This window comes from Semicossyphus pulcher, unplaced genomic scaffold (genome assembly GCF_022749685.1).
Source record: "Semicossyphus pulcher isolate SPU_LCO1_2020_fin unplaced genomic scaffold, fSemPul1.0.p SCAF_5, whole genome shotgun sequence".
Lineage (NCBI taxonomy): Eukaryota > Metazoa > Chordata > Actinopteri > Labriformes > Labridae > Semicossyphus > Semicossyphus pulcher.
In genome coordinates, this window is record NW_027211726.1 from 32,621,752 (window position 1) to 32,640,000 (window position 18,249).

The 18,249-nt window shown below is 41.5% G+C and overlaps 1 protein-coding gene across 1 annotated transcript in view; it reads left to right on the forward strand.

Annotated features, from left to right (window-relative positions):
- LOC138609469 (NACHT, LRR and PYD domains-containing protein 3-like) overlaps positions 1 to 18,249 on the forward strand; it is a 94,502-nt gene that overhangs the window by 18,414 nt on the left and 57,839 nt on the right. The window contains exons 8-12 of the mRNA XM_069682104.1: positions 788 to 863; positions 1,036 to 1,258; positions 1,487 to 3,278; positions 3,386 to 3,559; positions 7,464 to 7,637. Coding sequence (XP_069538205.1) covers positions 788 to 863; positions 1,036 to 1,258; positions 1,487 to 3,278; positions 3,386 to 3,559; positions 7,464 to 7,637 — 2,439 coding nt within the window. The remainder of the gene's footprint in view (positions 1 to 787; positions 864 to 1,035; positions 1,259 to 1,486; positions 3,279 to 3,385; positions 3,560 to 7,463; positions 7,638 to 18,249) is intronic.

Below are 18,249 nucleotides of genomic sequence, written 5' to 3' on the forward strand. Positions count from 1 at the left end.
AGGGCTGAGTAATATTCAGGCCTGCACGTGTTTTTTTTTGGTTTGCAAAGAAACATTTTAGTCGGCTATATCAGTTTAATGACAAGTATGTCAAAGCAAACTATCTGGGTCAAATGACCGCCGACCAAATGACCAAAAACAAATCATATCAGCGATGTTGAAAAACATTTATGGAATATTGTTACGGTTATAAAAGATGTTTTAAAAATAAGTGAACGTTAGCCAGTTACTGACAGAAGAGTTTGGACAATGCATGGTAAGATTTCATTTAATCTGAATATGATTTAACTTCTGAATGTGCACATCGTCTTATCTTGTGTTACAACATATTGATGTAATGAATTGTATCTAATGAAGTTACTCACTGCTTGAGTAGTTTGTTTATGTGATACTTTCTTACTCTTACTTAAGTAGTTATTTCTAAAGCTACTTTTACTCCTACTTGAGTAAATATAATTATAAAGTAAGAGTACTTTTACTTGAGTACCGTTTCTGGTTACTCTACCCACCACTGCTTGAGGGGTGGGTTTCTGTACTCCCAACCCTGACAGTTCTTGGTTGCCTTCATTCTGTCCTCTGCATCACTGGCAAAACATGTCTTGGCAGTTTGGGAATAAAACCATTAGTGATCATAATCAGTGGTTTGCTCTCATGCTATCTTTCCATCCTTTAACATTGGACACCCTCCTCCCACTGACCCAGCCCTCATGATCAGACCCCACAGCTCACTCCCTCTATCAGTCAGCTGTGTCATTAATTGTCCTTAAACTTGATGTTTTCTCCACAGAGTTCAGCAGAGCTCAGAGGTTCACAGTGATCAGTCAGCCCAGCAGCATCAGACAGACCTGGACTCCACATTTAAGGTGTGTACAACACACTGTTTACAATGAACTACATTAACTACAGGCTAAATGCCAAACCATCATTCAGTCTCCATGCTGTTCTGTTTGAGCAGCAGGCCTTCAGACTGACTGATGGATCACATGTTGTGTTCTACCACTTTATATTCATGTTCAGAGTCTGATTCTGTTCCAGCTGCTGGAGGAGAACATTGTCACATTTGTGAAGAACGAGCTGAAGAGAGTCCAGAGGGTTCTGAGTTCAGATTACCCAGCATGCTTAGAGAGTCAGAGGGAGGAGGAGGTGTTGGATGGTGATGATGAAGATCAGAGGAGCAGCAGAGATGCATTTGTGAAGATCACTCTGCACTTCCTGAGGAGAATAAATCAGGAGGAGCTGGCTGACTGTCTGCAGAGCAGTAAGAGGATTTAATCAGGTTTAACATGATGGAAAGAGGAAATGCAGGTTTACATTTCTAAACTTAGTAAATATGATACACACATCTATATCAGATCAGAGCTTGTTTGTCATCCACTAAATGCTTTAATAAAACTGATGCAGAAGGAAAAACTCTAAAGCCACACTTGAATGTTGAGATTTTCTTCAGGATCCACTCTTTGATATCATTTGTTGTTTGTTTATTCAGGAGCTGCTGCTGCAGAGTGCCGACAGAAACTGAAGTCTAACCTGAAGGAGAAGTTCCAGTGTGTGTTTGAGGGGATCGCTAAAGCAGGAAACCCAACCCTTCTGAATCAGATCTACACAGAGCTCTACATCACAGAGGGAGGGACTGGAGAGGTCAATGATGAACATGAGGTCAGACAGATCGAATCAGCATCCAGGAAACCAGACAGACCAGAAACAACCATCAGACAAGAAGACATCTTTAAAGCCTCACCTGGAAGAGATGGACCAATCAGAACAGTGATGACAAAGGGAGTGGCTGGCATTGGGAAAACAGTCTTAACACAGAAGTTCACTCTGGACTGGGCTGAAGACAAAGCCAACCAGGACATACAGTTCATGTTTCCCTTCACCTTCAGAGAGCTGAATGTGCTGAAAGAGAAGAAGTTCAGCTTGGTGGAACTTGTTCATCACTTCTTCACTGAAACCAAAGAAGCAGGAATCTGCAGGTTTGAAGAGTTCCAGGTTGTGTTCATCTTTGACGGTCTGGATGAGTGTCGACTTCCTCTGGACTTCCACAACAATGAGATCCTGACTGATGTCACAGAGTCCAGCTCAGTGGATGTGCTGCTGACAAACCTCATCAGAGGGAAACTCCTTCCCTCTGCTCGCCTCTGGATAACCACACGACCTGCAGCAGCCAATCAGATCCCTCCTGAGTGTGTTGACATGATGACAGAGGTCAGAGGGTTCACTGACCCTCAGAAGGAGGAGTACTTCAGGAAGAGATTCAGAGATAAGAAGCAGGCCCGCAGAATCATCTCCCACATCAAGACATCCCGAAGCCTCCACATCATGTGCCACATCCCAGTCTTCTGCTGGATCACTGCTACAGTTCTGGAGGACGTGTTGAAGACCAGAGAGGGAGGAGAGCTGCCCAAGACCCTGACTGAGATGTACATCCACTTCCTGGTGGTTCAGACCAAACTGAAGAACATCAAGTATGATGGAGGAGCTGAGACAGATCAACACTGGAGTCCAGAGAGCAGGAAGATGATTGAGTCTCTGGGAAAACTGTCTTTTGAGCAGCTGCAGAAAGGAAACCTGATCTTCTATGAGTCAGACCTGACAGAGTGTGGCATCGATATCAGAGCAGCCTCAGTGTACTCAGGAGTGTTCACACAGGTCTTTAAAGAGGAGAGAGGACTGTACCAGGACACGGTGTTCTGCTTCGTCCATCTGAGCGTTCAGGAGTTTCTGGCTGCTCTTCATGTCCATCTGACGTTCATCAACTCTGGTGTCAATCTGCTGTCAGGAGAACAAACAACCTGGTGGTCTCAAGTGTTCAGAGAAACAACAGGTTTCTATCAGAGTGCTGTGGACCAGGCCTTACAGAGTCCAAACGGACACTTGGACTTGTTCCTCCGCTTCCTCCTCGGTCTTTCACTAGAAACCAATCAGAGTCTCCTGAGAGGTCTGCTGACACAGACAGGAAGTGGTTCACAGACCAAAAAGAAAACAGTCAAGTACATTGGGACAAAGATCAGTGAGAATCTGTCTGCAGAGAAAAGCATCAATCTGTTCCACTGTCTGAATGAACTGAATGATAGTTCTCTAGTGGAGCAGATCCAACAGTCCCTGAGATCAGGACGTCTCTCCACAGAGAAACTGTCTCCTGCTCAGTGGTCAGCTCTGGTCTTCATCTTACTGTCATCAGAAAAAGATCTGGACGTGTTTGACCTGAAGAAGTACTCTGCTTCAGAGGAGGCTCTTCTGAGGCTGCTGCCAGTGGTCAAAGCCTCCAACAAAGCTCTGTACGTGAACACATCATTCTCCATGTTAAATGTAGTTTTACTTGATTCAGAAAAAACAACTATCTCTTGTCATTGTTTCCTTTTATGTACTGTTGATTCCTCTTCAGGCTGAGTGGCTGTAACCTGTCAGAGAGAAGCTGTGAGGCTCTGTCCTCAGTCCTCAGCTCCCAGTCCTCTTCTCTGAGAGAGCTGGACCTGAGTCACAACAACCTGCAGGATCCAGGAGTGACTCTTCTGTCTGCCGGTCTAAAAACTCCACACTGCAGACTGGAAACTGTCAGGTTAGTGTGCAGCTGTGTGAAAATGATAACCCTCTGAGCTCACATGTTCTGTATATTTGCTCAGTTCTCAGCTCTCAGTCCTGTGAGTCTGAATAACCCTGTAATTAAAATGGCTTTAATATCACACTGAAGGGGTCAGCTGACAAAGGATCTTGTCACCAGTATTGTGTTTATGTTCACGGCTCAGTAACTTGACTTGGATATATAAATGCTGGTCTAAGACAGTCTGAGTTATGTTCATCTGGACTCCATCATGTGTGGTCCAAAGAGAAGAATCCCAACGACGACTGTAATAAAGCAGAGATGATGATTGGAACATTTATAAACTTATAAAGAGCCTTTCCTTCAGACTGAACAGTCCAGTACAGTAGCTGCATCACTGCTGATGACAAAGCAATCTGTGTTGATCTCTGGCTCCTTCTTACCTTCACTCCTCCCCGAGTACTTTGCCCACAGACTTGAAGGTACTGACCCTCTATCCCACAGCTTCATACTCTGCAAACTGCCCCAATGTTCTCTGGAGGTCACAGAGAAACTAAGTCAGCAGAACGTTATCCACAGCAGAGGCCATCATGACGGACCCTCTCTACCCATGCTTTGTCTTCATATCCTGTTAATGAAAGTCAGAAAATAATCTTTCACAAGGTGACAACCGTATGTGGCGCCGGTGTAGCTCCGCCATTAAGACGCGCCCCATGTATAGAGGCACACTACTCGACGCAGAGGCCCTGGGTTCGACTCCGACCTTCGGCCCTTTGCTTCATGTCCTCCCCGGTCTCTCTTCCATCATTCCCGACTCTATCCACTGTCCTGTCCAATGAAGGCAACTAAAGGTTAAGATTTTTTGACCTGAGCGAGTTGACAGGTAAGGGTGACTTAGTTTCCTCACCGTGAGCCAGTAAATACTCTGGACATAAGTGAACTTATTTTGAATGTGTGTAGCTACATTTGGTTCTGTGAAGAGTCTTGTATTCCCACACGTCAGGTTAAACTTTATCCAAACAATAAGCCATGGATCACTAAGTCCTTGAAAGAAATAACAATGAAGAAACATAACCTCTTTAAAAATAGCAGTGTTGAAGAGAACAGGGAGGTAAAAAGACTGGTTAGGGCAGAGATTCAAAAAGCTCAATTCAGTTATATGGATAAAATTGAGGACAAATTTAAAGGTAATGATCTAAAAAGTTTCTGGAATGGCATGTCAGTCATGACAGGCACAAAAAAAAGGTAATATGAATATTAAAATGGATGGTTTTAAATCAGACAAGGGGCTAGCTGCTCATTTTAATCGTTTTTATCTCAGGTTTGATACAAAAGATTTTAAAGAACAAGCTGATCAGATAGAATTAGAAACCTCCTCCACTCCACAGCTTGAATTGGGTGTACAAGATGTCAGGAACATACTCCGTAAAACCAAGACCAACAAGAGCCCCGGCCCTGACAATATATCTGGTCATCTTCTCAAACACTGCGCAGATCAATTACCCCCTATTTTTCAGCACATATTAAAGTGTTGCTTAGAGCAACAAAAGGTTCCTACTCTGTGGAAGAAGTCCACAATAGTACCAGTGGCTAAGAAAAAGTCCCCTAAGGGCATTAGTGATTTTAGACCTGTGGCCCTGACTTTGCTAGTTATGAAGGTTTTTGAAAAGCTCATCAAGAGAGAGCTAGTTGGAGTTGTGGAGGACTCATTGGATCCTCTACAGTTTGCCTATAGGAGTAAAAAAGGGGTTGATGATGCTGTTCTTACCCTTCTTCATTTACTTTTTAAACACCTTGAAGGTCCAGGGACACATGCACACCTGTTATTTTTAGATTTATCTTCTGCTTTTAACACAAGTCAGCCCCACATTTTAGCCAACAAACTGCTAAATGATTTGAATCTGTGTCCTGGCATTGTTGGATGGATTTTAGACTTTCTTGTGGACAGATCCCAGTGTGTCAGGATTAATGGCTCTTTGTCGGACACATTGTTCTCCTCCACTGGTTCGCCACAGGGCTGTGTCCTTTCACCAATCTGGTACATTTTTTACACTGACAGCTGCAGAAGTTCCCAGCCAGGAAGACACATTCTGAAGTTTGCAGATGATACAGTCATAGTGAGCCTGTTACAAGGAAGGGAAATAGCATGTGGCCCAATGGTGGACGATTTTATAGAGTGGCGTGATAACTCTTTTTTAAAATTAAATGTACGTAAAACTAAAGACGTGCATTGATTTGAGAAGGCAGCCTAATACACCAATTAAAACAGCAATTAAGGGTGAGATGGTTGACCAAGTCCAGTGTTACAAGTCCCTGGGTGTTGTTATCGACAACAAGCTAACATTTAAAGAAAACACAGACGCAGTCTGCAAAAAGCCACAGCAGAGACTGCACTTTCTCCGTCAACTTAACTGGTTTGGGGTGTGCAGCAGACTGATGAATCTTTTCTACTCCTCCATGGTAGAGTCTGTCCTCACCTTTGCCATAATCTCCTGGTTTGGTAACCTGTCATTAGGGGACAGAAACAGGTTACAATGGATCATAAGAGTTGCCAGTAAGATCATTGGCATAAGATTACCTGATCTGTCTTACACCTTCTCCAAGAGAGCAACATCTCAGGCTGGAGACATCTTACAGTGTCCTCGACATCCTCTCCATGGTGAGGATGGGGGTAATGTGAGACCTGGTGAGGAGTCTTGCAGCAGCATTCTGTGTTGACTGCAGGCGATTAAGCGCAGACTTGCTGAGTGACGAGAGGAGTGTGTGGCAGTCGTCGAGGTGAAACTACAGTTGAAACTAAAGTTCTCAGTTTACTTATATTTCTTAGGTGGACGTAACATGATCTGGTTACCTGCTTAACATGGCTGTCAAAAGATGATGATTTATCAACTATTACTCCTAAATGACGTGGGCTAAAGCCAACAGCAGAGGAAAGGGGCCCAATGTTGTGATCCTGTGAGATGATCGGATAGAAAGAGCTCAAGACGGTAGGAATAAGAGAGGAGCTAGCATGAAGTGGATGAGAGTTATGATGCATATTGGACCTAATAGTCATTACTTTATCAACACAGAAGGAAAGGAAGGTATTGCAGTCATCAACAGTGAAACATGGTAATGTGGAGAGCGCTGGTGAAACAATGTTTTAAATAGTTATGAAACGTTGGGATTTCTTTTTGATGAAGAAATCAGGTCAGCAAAATAAGCCGTCCAGGCTTCCTGTACTGCTTCTTTAAAAGAACGCCGGAGATCTTTAAGATGTAGGCGATGCACTTCCACAGACGTTCAGACCTGTGACAGTGTGGTCTCAGGCAGCAGACAGCCTCTGTTATCCACTGACAACTGTTGCAGGTAGCCCGAGTCCTAACCTTTAAAGGTGCCTCTTTGTCCAGTAACGTGGAGCAATGACCATTAAAAGACTGCGTTAAAAACTCAACATTGTGAGGATTTATATTAAAATCACAGCAGGAGTGTGCTGAGAACTGGTCGGCTGTATTTCCTGTAATGAGGAGGCTCTTCTGAGGCTGCTGCCAGTGGTCAAAGCCTCCAACAAAGCTCTGTACGTGAACACATCATTCTCCATGTTAAATGTAGTTTTACTTTATTGAGAAAAAACAACTATTTCTTGTAATTGTTTCCTTTTATGTGCTGTTGATTCCTCTTCAGGCTGAGTGGCTGTAAACTGTCAGAGAGAAGCTGTGAGGCTCTGTCCTCAGTCCTCAGCTCCCAGTCCTCTTCTCTGAGAGAGCTGGACCTGAGTCACAACAACCTGCAGGATCCAGGAGTTAAGCTGCTGTCTGCTGGGCCAAACCTTACACTGGAAACTCTCAGGTCAGGATTAAACAGATTTAACAAGTTTATCCAAAAAGATTTCATTGACTTTCTATATTTGATTTGTAATTAACTGAGTGAAGATCCTTTTCAGGCTGAGTGGCTGTAACCTGTCAGAGAGAAGCTGTGAGGCTCTGTCCTCAGTCCTCAGCTCCCAGTCCTCTTCTCTGAGAGAGCTGGACCTGAGTAACAACAACCTGCAGGATTCAGGAGTGACTCTTCTGTCTGCCGGTCTAAAAACTCCACACTGCAGACTGGAAACTCTCAGGTTAGTGTGCAGCTGTGTGAAAATGATAACCCTCTGAGCTCACATGTTCTGTATATTTGCTCAGTTCTCAGCTCTCAGTCCTGTGAGTCTGAATAACCCTGCACAGCAAATTCGGCCCTTTGGAATAAACTCTCTGAGTTAAAATCAACTCAATTTGAGTGTACATGTGAGACCATCGAATAAACTCTAGGGCATAGTTAAAGTTACTCTTTTCCGGGAGTTGATCTTTCAACTCTTTTTAGGAGTTAAAACTGAACTCCTCTGGGAGTTAAAACACTACTCCCATTAAGAGGAAAAAGCACTCTCATTGAGAGTTCATTTTAGGTGAACTCTTTCACAGTGTTAACAGTGAAATTGTTTTATTGAACACTTACAGAGTTAATATATAAAATCACAAAAAATGTTTGTTAGATGAAAATTAATACAAAAAACACATAAATTACTTCAATGCCTTTATTTGAACACATCCAGAAAGTGTGTTCACAACTCCTTGCTTCATGAATATTAACTTTTGTAACAAGTTACATTTGGAGTAAAAGCTTTCTTCAGTAACAGTGTAAACATGTAACAGCATACACATTTAAAATAAACAGCTACAATGGCAGCTTAACAGTTAGGAAATTGTGTGGTCAAATGGAAATCACAAATAAAAAATATGTAGTAAAAAAATAAATTTGCATATTTCAGCAAAACTGGAAAAAAATATACCATACCACATCCCTCTGTGCTGCATAAACTTTTCTGAGGAAAGTGCAAGTGTGATCATTTTTAAAACAACCTTAAATGTAAATGTACAGCAGTCTGTTAGGATTCTGAAAGCAAACTTCTCTGTAATGCAGGATTATGTTAACATGAAATAGAATGTTAAACGTGCTGTTAAAGCACGAAAACATGTACAAGAACGTAAAACATGAATTCAATACATTCAGTTTGGCCAACATTTTAGGCATTTTAGGCCAACAGATTAAATAATACAGCCCTCTGACACAACATCAAAATAAAAATCACACCCATAGGACATTTGAGAATCCAAACTTTTGAAATGTCTTAATTTCTCCCTTTCTAGAACCAGTATCTTCCTGGGGATGTTTTCACTAACTTGGAAAGCATGGAAATGGTCATGGAAACAAGTTTCATGTTCATTTAGAACTAAAACACTTTACCATTGTGCAAAATGATAGAAGTTATTTTGCTGAAGACTGGTGTGTTTTCTTGTGTCAGTACAAACAAAGAGGCCAACGCGATATTCACACTTTACCCAGTTTGTCAGGTTGACAGTGGCTTGTGAATCAATGTGAAGATATGTAGACACATGCTCTGTACACTCTAGTGTTTCAAGAAAACACATTTTGACTGGACCAGACTCAATTGCTTTTGAAGTCAGGCATTCCCAATGATAGGCTACTGCAAACTGGTGTTTCCTTGCAAGTGATACTGTTAAAAAGTTTTTCACACCATCCTTAAAAAAATGGTGTTTAGCCATAGTCCAGCCATAGCCATAGCCTTAGTCATAGTCCAGATATGAATGAGGGGTCCAATTTTTCGAATGCACCTCGGATAGTGGACCATGAAATGATGTTTTGGAATCAAGTTCTTTGATGGGTACAGTTCTTTGAAGAGCTGGTGATGTTCAATGATAAGGTGCTTTAAATACACGGTCATCCCTTCAGTGATTGAGTATGAGAACACAATGTTTATTATGTTCAGCAACAAGAGCATCAAGCGCCAGTGCAAATCATCCTCTGATACCAGGTCACCAAATATCAAAGGTGATCAAACACAGTGTTTGTGATGCGTTTAACCCTATTCCATGTCCGACACAGTCAAGCTTTACATTTGTTGGCTTGTTTTTCTTTTCCACATAGCCATAATTAAAAGCATAAATCCTATTCAAGAGGCTTTCTTTGGAGATGAAATGTTCAATCAAATATTCAAATAGAAGTTTGACCTCATATTGACCAACCCCTTCCAAAATGTCATGCATGATGTCAACTGCATCATTTTCTGCATTATGGAAATACTGCAAAGTGTTCAGTATGCTCTTTCTGTTGATGCCAAATGAAGAAGTTGGATCATCTACCAAAGAAGAATAATGTTGATCATTGAGAACTGGTGATCTTATGGTCAAACGTGGGTCATCTTCTGAGAAAACTGACTGAGCTGAAGATTTATCAATTAGGCAAAGTCTACAGAAGTCATTTGCACTAAATGACTCCAAGAATCCAAGAATGCTGTGCATACCCAAATTATCACCAGTAATTTGTGCAAGAGTGCCACGTACAGGAAATTCAGCAAATGGAAGAGCAACCCCAGTTGTCTCTAATATTTTCAAGTCTCTTACTAAGGGTTTCAGAATTTCATCAATGCCGTATTTCTTAGCATCTTGTGCATGAAACAATGATACTAGATGAATATTCATTAAGGCAGAATTCACCTTGGGTGGAAGATTCCTGAGGATGAAGTAAAGACAGCCAACTTTATGAATACCTTTTTTTGACCCTAGTGGGTTTGCACACTCAACATCGTCATAGTACAACTGGATTTGGAGGGCAAACTTGTCACTTGAAAACAAGGGATGACTTTTGAAGTAGCTTCCATCACAGAAGTTCTCGTATTTGTCACTCTGAGTAGATGTTTGCATCATCTCAGAAATAGTTTCATTCTTGAAGATGAACTGGAGTGTTTTGAGTATGGGAATATATATGAATTTGTCAATGATTGGAACTTGCTCATAGGTTCCACTTTTGCTATTTCGTCTGGTATCAAACCTTATACCTAGACGCTTTTCAACTGGTACAATATCCCATTTTTCTGTGAAATATTTCTTCCATTTACTGTCAGAATTCAAGTGGCTAAAAGGGTTGTCAATACCTTTAAATAACTCTTCTATGGCTGATCTCGCAGGACTGCCGGCAGGTAGTAAGTTTAGTACATGGTCCTGAATATTAGACTGTAAGTCTCCCACAAAGTCCTCTAAATTCTCGATGGTAGAAAGCACTACAGTATTTGGTACACCGCTTCCTAAAAGCTTGGCAATAATTGATGCACACATATCTTTGCTGCCCGTTGACACTGAAGGGCCTGCTTCAATATTTTGGTGCTGAGATGAAGTGGAAGGTGTTTCATCATTTAGGCACAGAGGATTATTGTGCTCTTGAATGGCATGGTTGGAATGGGTCTCCTCTGTTGCACATGTGTTGACAATATGCGCATGTATCTTTATGAGATGTCTTCTAAACCCAGAATAACTAGAGAATTGCAAGCAACATCCTATTTGACCACATTTTAGCCTCAGATTGTTCCCAGGATAGATTCCATGCATTAGTTTGAGGTGCCTGAATAAAAGTAAGGCTGTACCAAAGGATGACGCACAGAGGAAACATCTCAACATTTTTGCTGCTTGAACTTTTTACGGCTTGTTCAACAACTTTGCTCTCAACTCCTTGACTTTTGGAGTTTCTTCCATTGTGCCAATATTAGGGATGCACGATATGAAAAATTCAAACCGATACCGATAACCGATAATTAACTGCTTCTCGTGGCCGATACCGATACCGATAACCGATAAGTTCATATTTTTATATTTAATATAATCTTTATATAATCTGCAGTTTGTGCACCTAGGAAAATAAAAAATGTAAGAGTGATGAAAAACTAATATTTTAGTAGCTCTGGTTTAACTATAACAGCAAATAACAGTCCTGGCTCTTCAAATGTTCATTTATTTTTTGTATGAGTAAGGCACCACAATACTTCATAAACAATAAAAACTATTGGATACACTTGGGATGTGTCATATCACACACATAGTCAAGTAGTTGAAACAAAAATTAAATACAAATGAAATCTACTGTGATTGCACACAGTGAATTTACGTGCATCTTAGTATAGGCTTTTCAAAACGTAATCTTAAGGCCTGTGGTCAGTTGCTATAGATTAAAAAAGAACAGCAGCAAAAGACATTTTACATATTAATGCAGAAAATCAACTCTGCATCCCTCAAGCAAAGGGTTTAACAGAACTATGACTGGTTTATCTGCATCATATTCAAGTATTTTTGCATAACAAAGGAATACATCTATTCAACCTTTAGTACGTGAGGATGAGGTAGGTATTTGTGTAGTTTTTAAGTCAAAGGTTTTTCAAATATATAATAAATTAAATGCATTGACATCTGTCAACCTCAACTACAAAAAACAAACAAAGTGCATCCTCAACAAAAGGTGTGTATAGAAATATTACTGCTTTAACTGCATAGGGCATCGTAGAGATTCCTCTGAAATTTTCTAGTTTAAAATAAAAAAAAGAACAACTTAAAACGATTTCCAATTTCCACTACTCAACATTTCTTACCCTCCTCCAAAGTACATCTTTTCACTTGTCACTTTGTCTAATCTCTACTTTGTCTTTTCTATTTGTTATGTGAGGGCATCAGTGGGAGATTTGTTTTGATAAAAAGAAGCATCTCTGCCTTCTCACACCCAATTCTGTTTCTTTGTTCATCAATAACATTTGCAGCCGCAGAAAACAAACGTTCACTGTCTATGCTGGTGCAAGGGGCTGACAGGTATTTCCTTGCGAGCGAGGCAAGGTCTGGGAACCGGGATTTGAAAGATGCAAGATGAAACAGGGGCTCTGTATAGATGTGATTGAATCGCTGCTCTATGGCTTGCAGTAGGGTGCTCTTTGAAGTTTGAACTCCATGATCTGTTGCAACAGTCTTGTTTAACAGACGTTTTAAGGCTTCAGTGGAGGGGATCACGTCAGCTGCTGTCTTTTGTTAGCTGTTCACACGGGTTAACTATAGTCAACATGTTTTCAATTAAAGTCCATTGATGTGCGTTCAGAAAAGCAGGTCATTCAAAATCTACTGCATATGCTGCAAGGGCTCGCCTCTGCTCCAACAAACATCTTAGCATGTAGAACGTGCTATTCCATCTCGTGGGCACGTCTTGTTGAAGCCTTGTGTCTTTCATGCCTAGTTGTGTCTGTAAGTCTTTAAGACGGGAGGTGGCAAGTTGGGAGTGTTTGAAGTGACCGACCATCTTCCTGCTGATCGAAACACAGCCTATGATGCTTCTTTGGCTCAGCACAGCCTCGTTTACGGCGAGCTGTAAAGTGTGTGCCATACAGCCCAAGCTTGAGAGCCCACATTCCTCCATGGCCTTGGACATATTGCGTGCATTATCCCTGAGCACAACATGCACTTTGTCTTTCGTTATACTCCACCGTTCAAGCATGGTTTCAAAAGCTTGGCATATCATTGTCGCTGTATGCGACCCGGAGCACTCCTGTGCGTGCAGCAAGGCTTTTTGCACCCTAAAGTCTTCATCCAACCACTGCGCCGTTAAGCTAAGCAAACTGATTGGACTAACGTCAGAAGTCCATATGTCCGTGGTGAAACTTATGTTTAGTCCGTTCTTGTCGATCAAATTATGAATGTGTGTGGCGACTAAATCGTACAAGGCAGGGAGGGACACATCCGAGAAGAAGCGGCGGCTTGGGAGGGTGTAACGTGGCTCCAAATGCGCTACTAACTTGCGAAAACCCGGATCCTCTACCACAGAAAAAGGCTGGTCGTCAAGCGCTATGAATCCCATTACGTTGCCGTTTATGGCTTTAGCCTTTTCGCTGTCTCTAGAAAACTTTTTACAGTTTTCAAATGCCTGCTGAATGGGGACGTCCACGGTCCGTGATGTTGTTTTAGCCTTGGCGCTAGTAGCTGCTGCCGCGGCTGCTTCATATTCTTTTAATATAGCTTCGCCGCGATGAAGACCTTTCAGGTGAGACATAAGATTTGTTGTGTTAAAACTTGCCGTCTTCTTTCCTCCTCTCGGAATCCTCGTTGAACATGTTTTGCAAATAGCAATGGTGTTGTCATCTGCTGCCACCGAGAAAAACAACCAAACTGGCGCAGACATGCTAGCTCCGGTGTCCTGCTGTTAGCGCAGCCAGTCAGGCAGACACGGGGCCAGCTTGCCTTGGGTCCTGCTAGTAAAGCGCGGTAGATGATGTCACAAGCGCGACACGGCCTGTTTTAAAAGGCGCTAAATGTCTAGCAAGCAATTTCACCAATTCCTTAACTTTATCAGATCTATTTATCGGATTACATTTATTTATCGGAGCAATAAAAATGATGTAATTTCCCCCCATATCGACCGATTATTTATCCGTCCGATAATTATCGTGCATCCCTAGCCAATATCTATGTTGTACAGAGTAGTCTGCAAAAATGTGTACAGGCTGGACAGAGCATCATCATATTTCCCACTGAAAACAAAGTGGGACTTGAACAGCTCATCAAATGCGCCCAAGGATGTACCTGACTGACATGGAAGAACTTTTTACATATTTATCTTCCCTTTAAACAATTTGACGCCGAGCCGGACAGAGTAATCATAAAGAACCGCTAGCTGCACGGCTAACAGAAGCTATAATTAGCAGGGGTTACTTTAGCAAAGCTATCAGTTGATCAGGAGCCGTGTCTCAACCAAAGGTGTGAATTCTTTGCTCATGTTTTAAAGTTGTCAGTAGTACATGACAAACAGAGACGCTCCGCTCCAGCAGCGTCTAACATTAGAAAGTCTGAGAAGTAATAAATTCACCGTCTCGTCTCCCCCTCTCTCCCGTTAATAACCGAGCGCCCCCTACAGGCCTGGAGCACTTCCGTTGTGAGGGCTGTATTTGCCGCGTTTTTCTTTTGCATGTGTTTTCTGGGTTTGTGTGTTTTTGACTTTGTATCGTTTCTGAATTTGCAGCTCGTTTCTTCTAATCAAAATCGTTTGGGCTGTTGCAGCACGTTTGACCTTGTCCGCCACCGTACTTTTTTGAGTATGGATCCTTCAAAGATGGGAAGAGAGCCACAATCCCAAGGGCATGGAACTCCTTTGTGGCTTTAGTTACAGCTCTCCTGCAAATGCAAAATAATTCATTGTCATATGATTCTTTCCTCCTCACAAAAGTAAATTTCATGTTATAAACAAAAAGCCACTTACCCTTCCTTTTCACGCATGTGAGCTACTTTGATGTTCACCATTAATCGCCGAGTAGAATCTTTCAAACTATCCTCATACTCATTGACGACTGTCCTCCCTGCTGGCTTAGTAGTGAGAATCTGCTCCACTATCTGAAGACAGAAGATAACAAGACAGCAACGATAAGATGTGATTTTTAAACAAAATAACTATCTCCATATATTTATTATACAAATGATAAATTAAGATAATTTTTCATTTCCGTAACCCCAATTTTCTTAATCTTGTTTTAAGAGTCAGGCAAACAAAAAGTGTAAAAGTAAATAATTAAAATACATTTCTTGCATGGGTGCTGTCCATGACAGGTTGAATAATTGGACATCCAGCATCACATGTGTCACTAGCTGGACTGCTTAAGCTTGAGATGGACAATGTATCTGTTAGACTTGGAGATGAAGGCCCTTCACCATCTTGCTGCAGGATTGAAATATCTGAGGATACAGGGCACAAACAATCAAAAATTAAGAACCACAATGCTACCATTTACCATATAATCGGGGCCTGGTCACCACCATCTGAGATGAATACAGACAACAGTCGGAAATTGTCTTTGACAAAGCATCAGGAAGTCTATGATAAATATGTACAGGATGCCATGACAATCTCATGGAGTAAGTTGTGATCACTTAAATAGAAAACCAATTTAAATTGTGGAAGTGGAAACAAATTGTCCTTCAGTCTGTGGCCTCCTAAAGTTCATTATACTGTGACTGAGAAATAGACACCATTTGAACAATTAGCTAAAATAAAAGATTTTGTGTGCTAGCTTAACCCAAAATCCCAACTTGCCCCAACTTCCAGATGACTATTTTGTAAGTCCTATAAACAAATACCAAAATAGTTCCTACCACAAGTGTCACGTATTCTGTCGAGTCTGTACTGTCAGCCATATGCTTGGATGATTCTGCTCGTGGGAGGTCTGAAATATACATGGTACATAGAATGTTGTTTTGGTATCTAATCAATGTTTGTTCAAATATATATATACTAATATATATATTTACTTTATCTTCAAACTGAAAATGAAACTGAAATTTGAAATCACTTTACCATCATCAGTGTAGATGACAAAGCACACTTCTTTGATTGTTGCAAGCTCTGGAAAGACATCCTCATCCACCTCTATGCCCTGCTCATCCGTGACTTTCAGTGGCTTATTTTCTGGTAGGAGAAACTTCTGCTGCACTGAAGCACAACAGTCATGATGCCATCAACAAAGTTATTATTACTTTCCCTTAAATGCCTTCAGACAAACAACAAAAAACTTAGCTGCAGTGATAAATTCCATGAAGCTGACGTCTTCCAGTTTGACATATTTCTTTGTCCCTCCATGTTTCACCTTTATCAACATCTTGAACACAAGATAGAACTTTATTATTCCCAAAGAAAATTCTCGTGCCAGATTTCTCCAAAAAAATGGCAAAAAAACCTGAAATAAGTAACAAGTAAAGATTGTTACTGTAACATGAGTCTCTGTTGGGGCTGATGTGATTGTATGTTCAACACAAAGTTAATCCATTAACATGTTCGAGTAAAGCAAACCAGGCATTGTTCTGATATGTATGGTTTTAACAGCGCTACTTTGTCTAAGTAGTTTATACAGTGACATTTGTAGAAGATATACAAGGGTATTTTATCACAGGTTTTAGGTGCTCTTACAAACATTCAGCAAGTTAAAGATGCTGGGCTCACCTGGGCTCCCCAGAGGTGTTAGCCTACCTTACCTTACATCATTGCACTCTACTGTTAGCTTGTTAGCTAGCGCACCTTTAGGTTTAACAACTGATCCGGCTGTGTCTCCCTGCTATTAATTAAGATAATACAATCTCTAACAGTGGAGACAGGCTCGCGCTGCTGTCTGGGCTGTTGATTCAACATAAATAGGAGGCAAATGTGTAAACGTTCCCTTCTCAGCATTCCCTCAAAGCATGTCCCGTGTCCGTGTCGGATACCTTCCTCAAAGAGGCCGCTGGCTCCGCACACGTAAATCTAACGGAAACAACACGTGTTCGTGAATATTTCGATAGAACTAGAAATGCTGTAACGTAACGCTAACTATCTTACAATTGATCCAAAACAGAAGTAACGAGAAGAACGTTAAAACGTTAATTACATGCAGGAAGACGTGGCTAACTTCAGGTTCACAGTGTATTCTGCGCGTTTAACAGGGGCGGTGCAATTTAGTTACTGTCAGCAGCTAACTAGCAAGTTCGTCGTAGCAAATATAAGCAATAACATTATATTACACTAACAGAAAATCCGTCACACGTTAACATTTAGTTTGAGATGTAAAATTGCACTTTTACCTGTCTCTCGAGGAAGTCAAAGTGATCACTGCTTGACGCGGTAAGAGAGCCGTTAGGAATGAACTCAGGAGAAGTGTTTATTCACTACCCACAACACCCTGTGAATTAACTTCGATATTTCACACCACCGAAGAGTTTCCCTCAACACAAGCTGGGGTCTACATGAGAGAATAAACTCCAAAAATCTAACTCCTTCACTTTTTTTTGTCTAACTCCTTATTTTGCAACTCTAAGAATTTGCTGTGTGTAATTAAAATGGCTTTAATATCACACTGAAGGGGTCAGCTGACAAAGGATCTTGTCACCAGTGTTGTGTTCATGTTCACGGCTCAGTAACTTGACTTGGATATATAAATGCTGGTCTAAGACAGTCTGAGTTATGTTCATCTGGACTCCATCATGTGTGGTCCAAAGAGAAGAATCCCAACGACGACTGTAATAAAGCAGAGATGATGATTGGAACATTTATAAACTTATAAAGAGCCTTTCCTTCAGACTGAACAGTCCAGTACAGTAGCTGCATCACTGCTGATGACAAAGCAATCTGTGTTGATCTCTGGCTCCTTCTTACCTTCACTCCTCCCCGAGTACTTTGCCCACAGACTTGAAGGTGCTGACCCTCTATCCCACAGCTTCATACTCTGCAAACTGCCCCAATGTTCTCTGGAGGTCACAGAGAAACTAAGTCAGCAGAACGTTATCCACAGCAGAGGCCATCATGACGGACCCTCTCTACCCATGCTTTGTCTTCATATCCTGTTTATGAAAGTCAGAAAATAATCTTTCACAAGGTGACAACCGTATGTGGCGCCGGTGTAGCTCCGCCATTAAGACGCGCCCCATGTATAGAGGCACACTACTCGACGCAGAGGCCCTGGGTTCGACTCCGACCTTCGGCCCTTTGCTGCATGTCCTCCTCGGTCTCTCTTCCATCATTCCCGACTCTATCCACTGTCCTGTCCAATGAAGGCAACAAAAGTTTAAGATTTTTTGACCTGAGCGAGTTGACAGGTAAGGGTGAGAGTTATGATGCATATTGGACCTAATAGTCATTACTTTATCAACACAGAAGGAAAGGAAGGTATTGCAGTCATCAACAGTGAAACATGGTAATGTGGAGAGCGCTGGTGAAACAATGTTTTAAATAGTTATGAAACGTTGGGATTTCTTTTTGATGAAGAAATCAGGTCAGCAAAATAAGCCGTCCAGGCTTCCTGTACTGCTTCTTTAAAAGAACGCCGGAGATCTTTAAGATGTAGGCGATGCACTTCC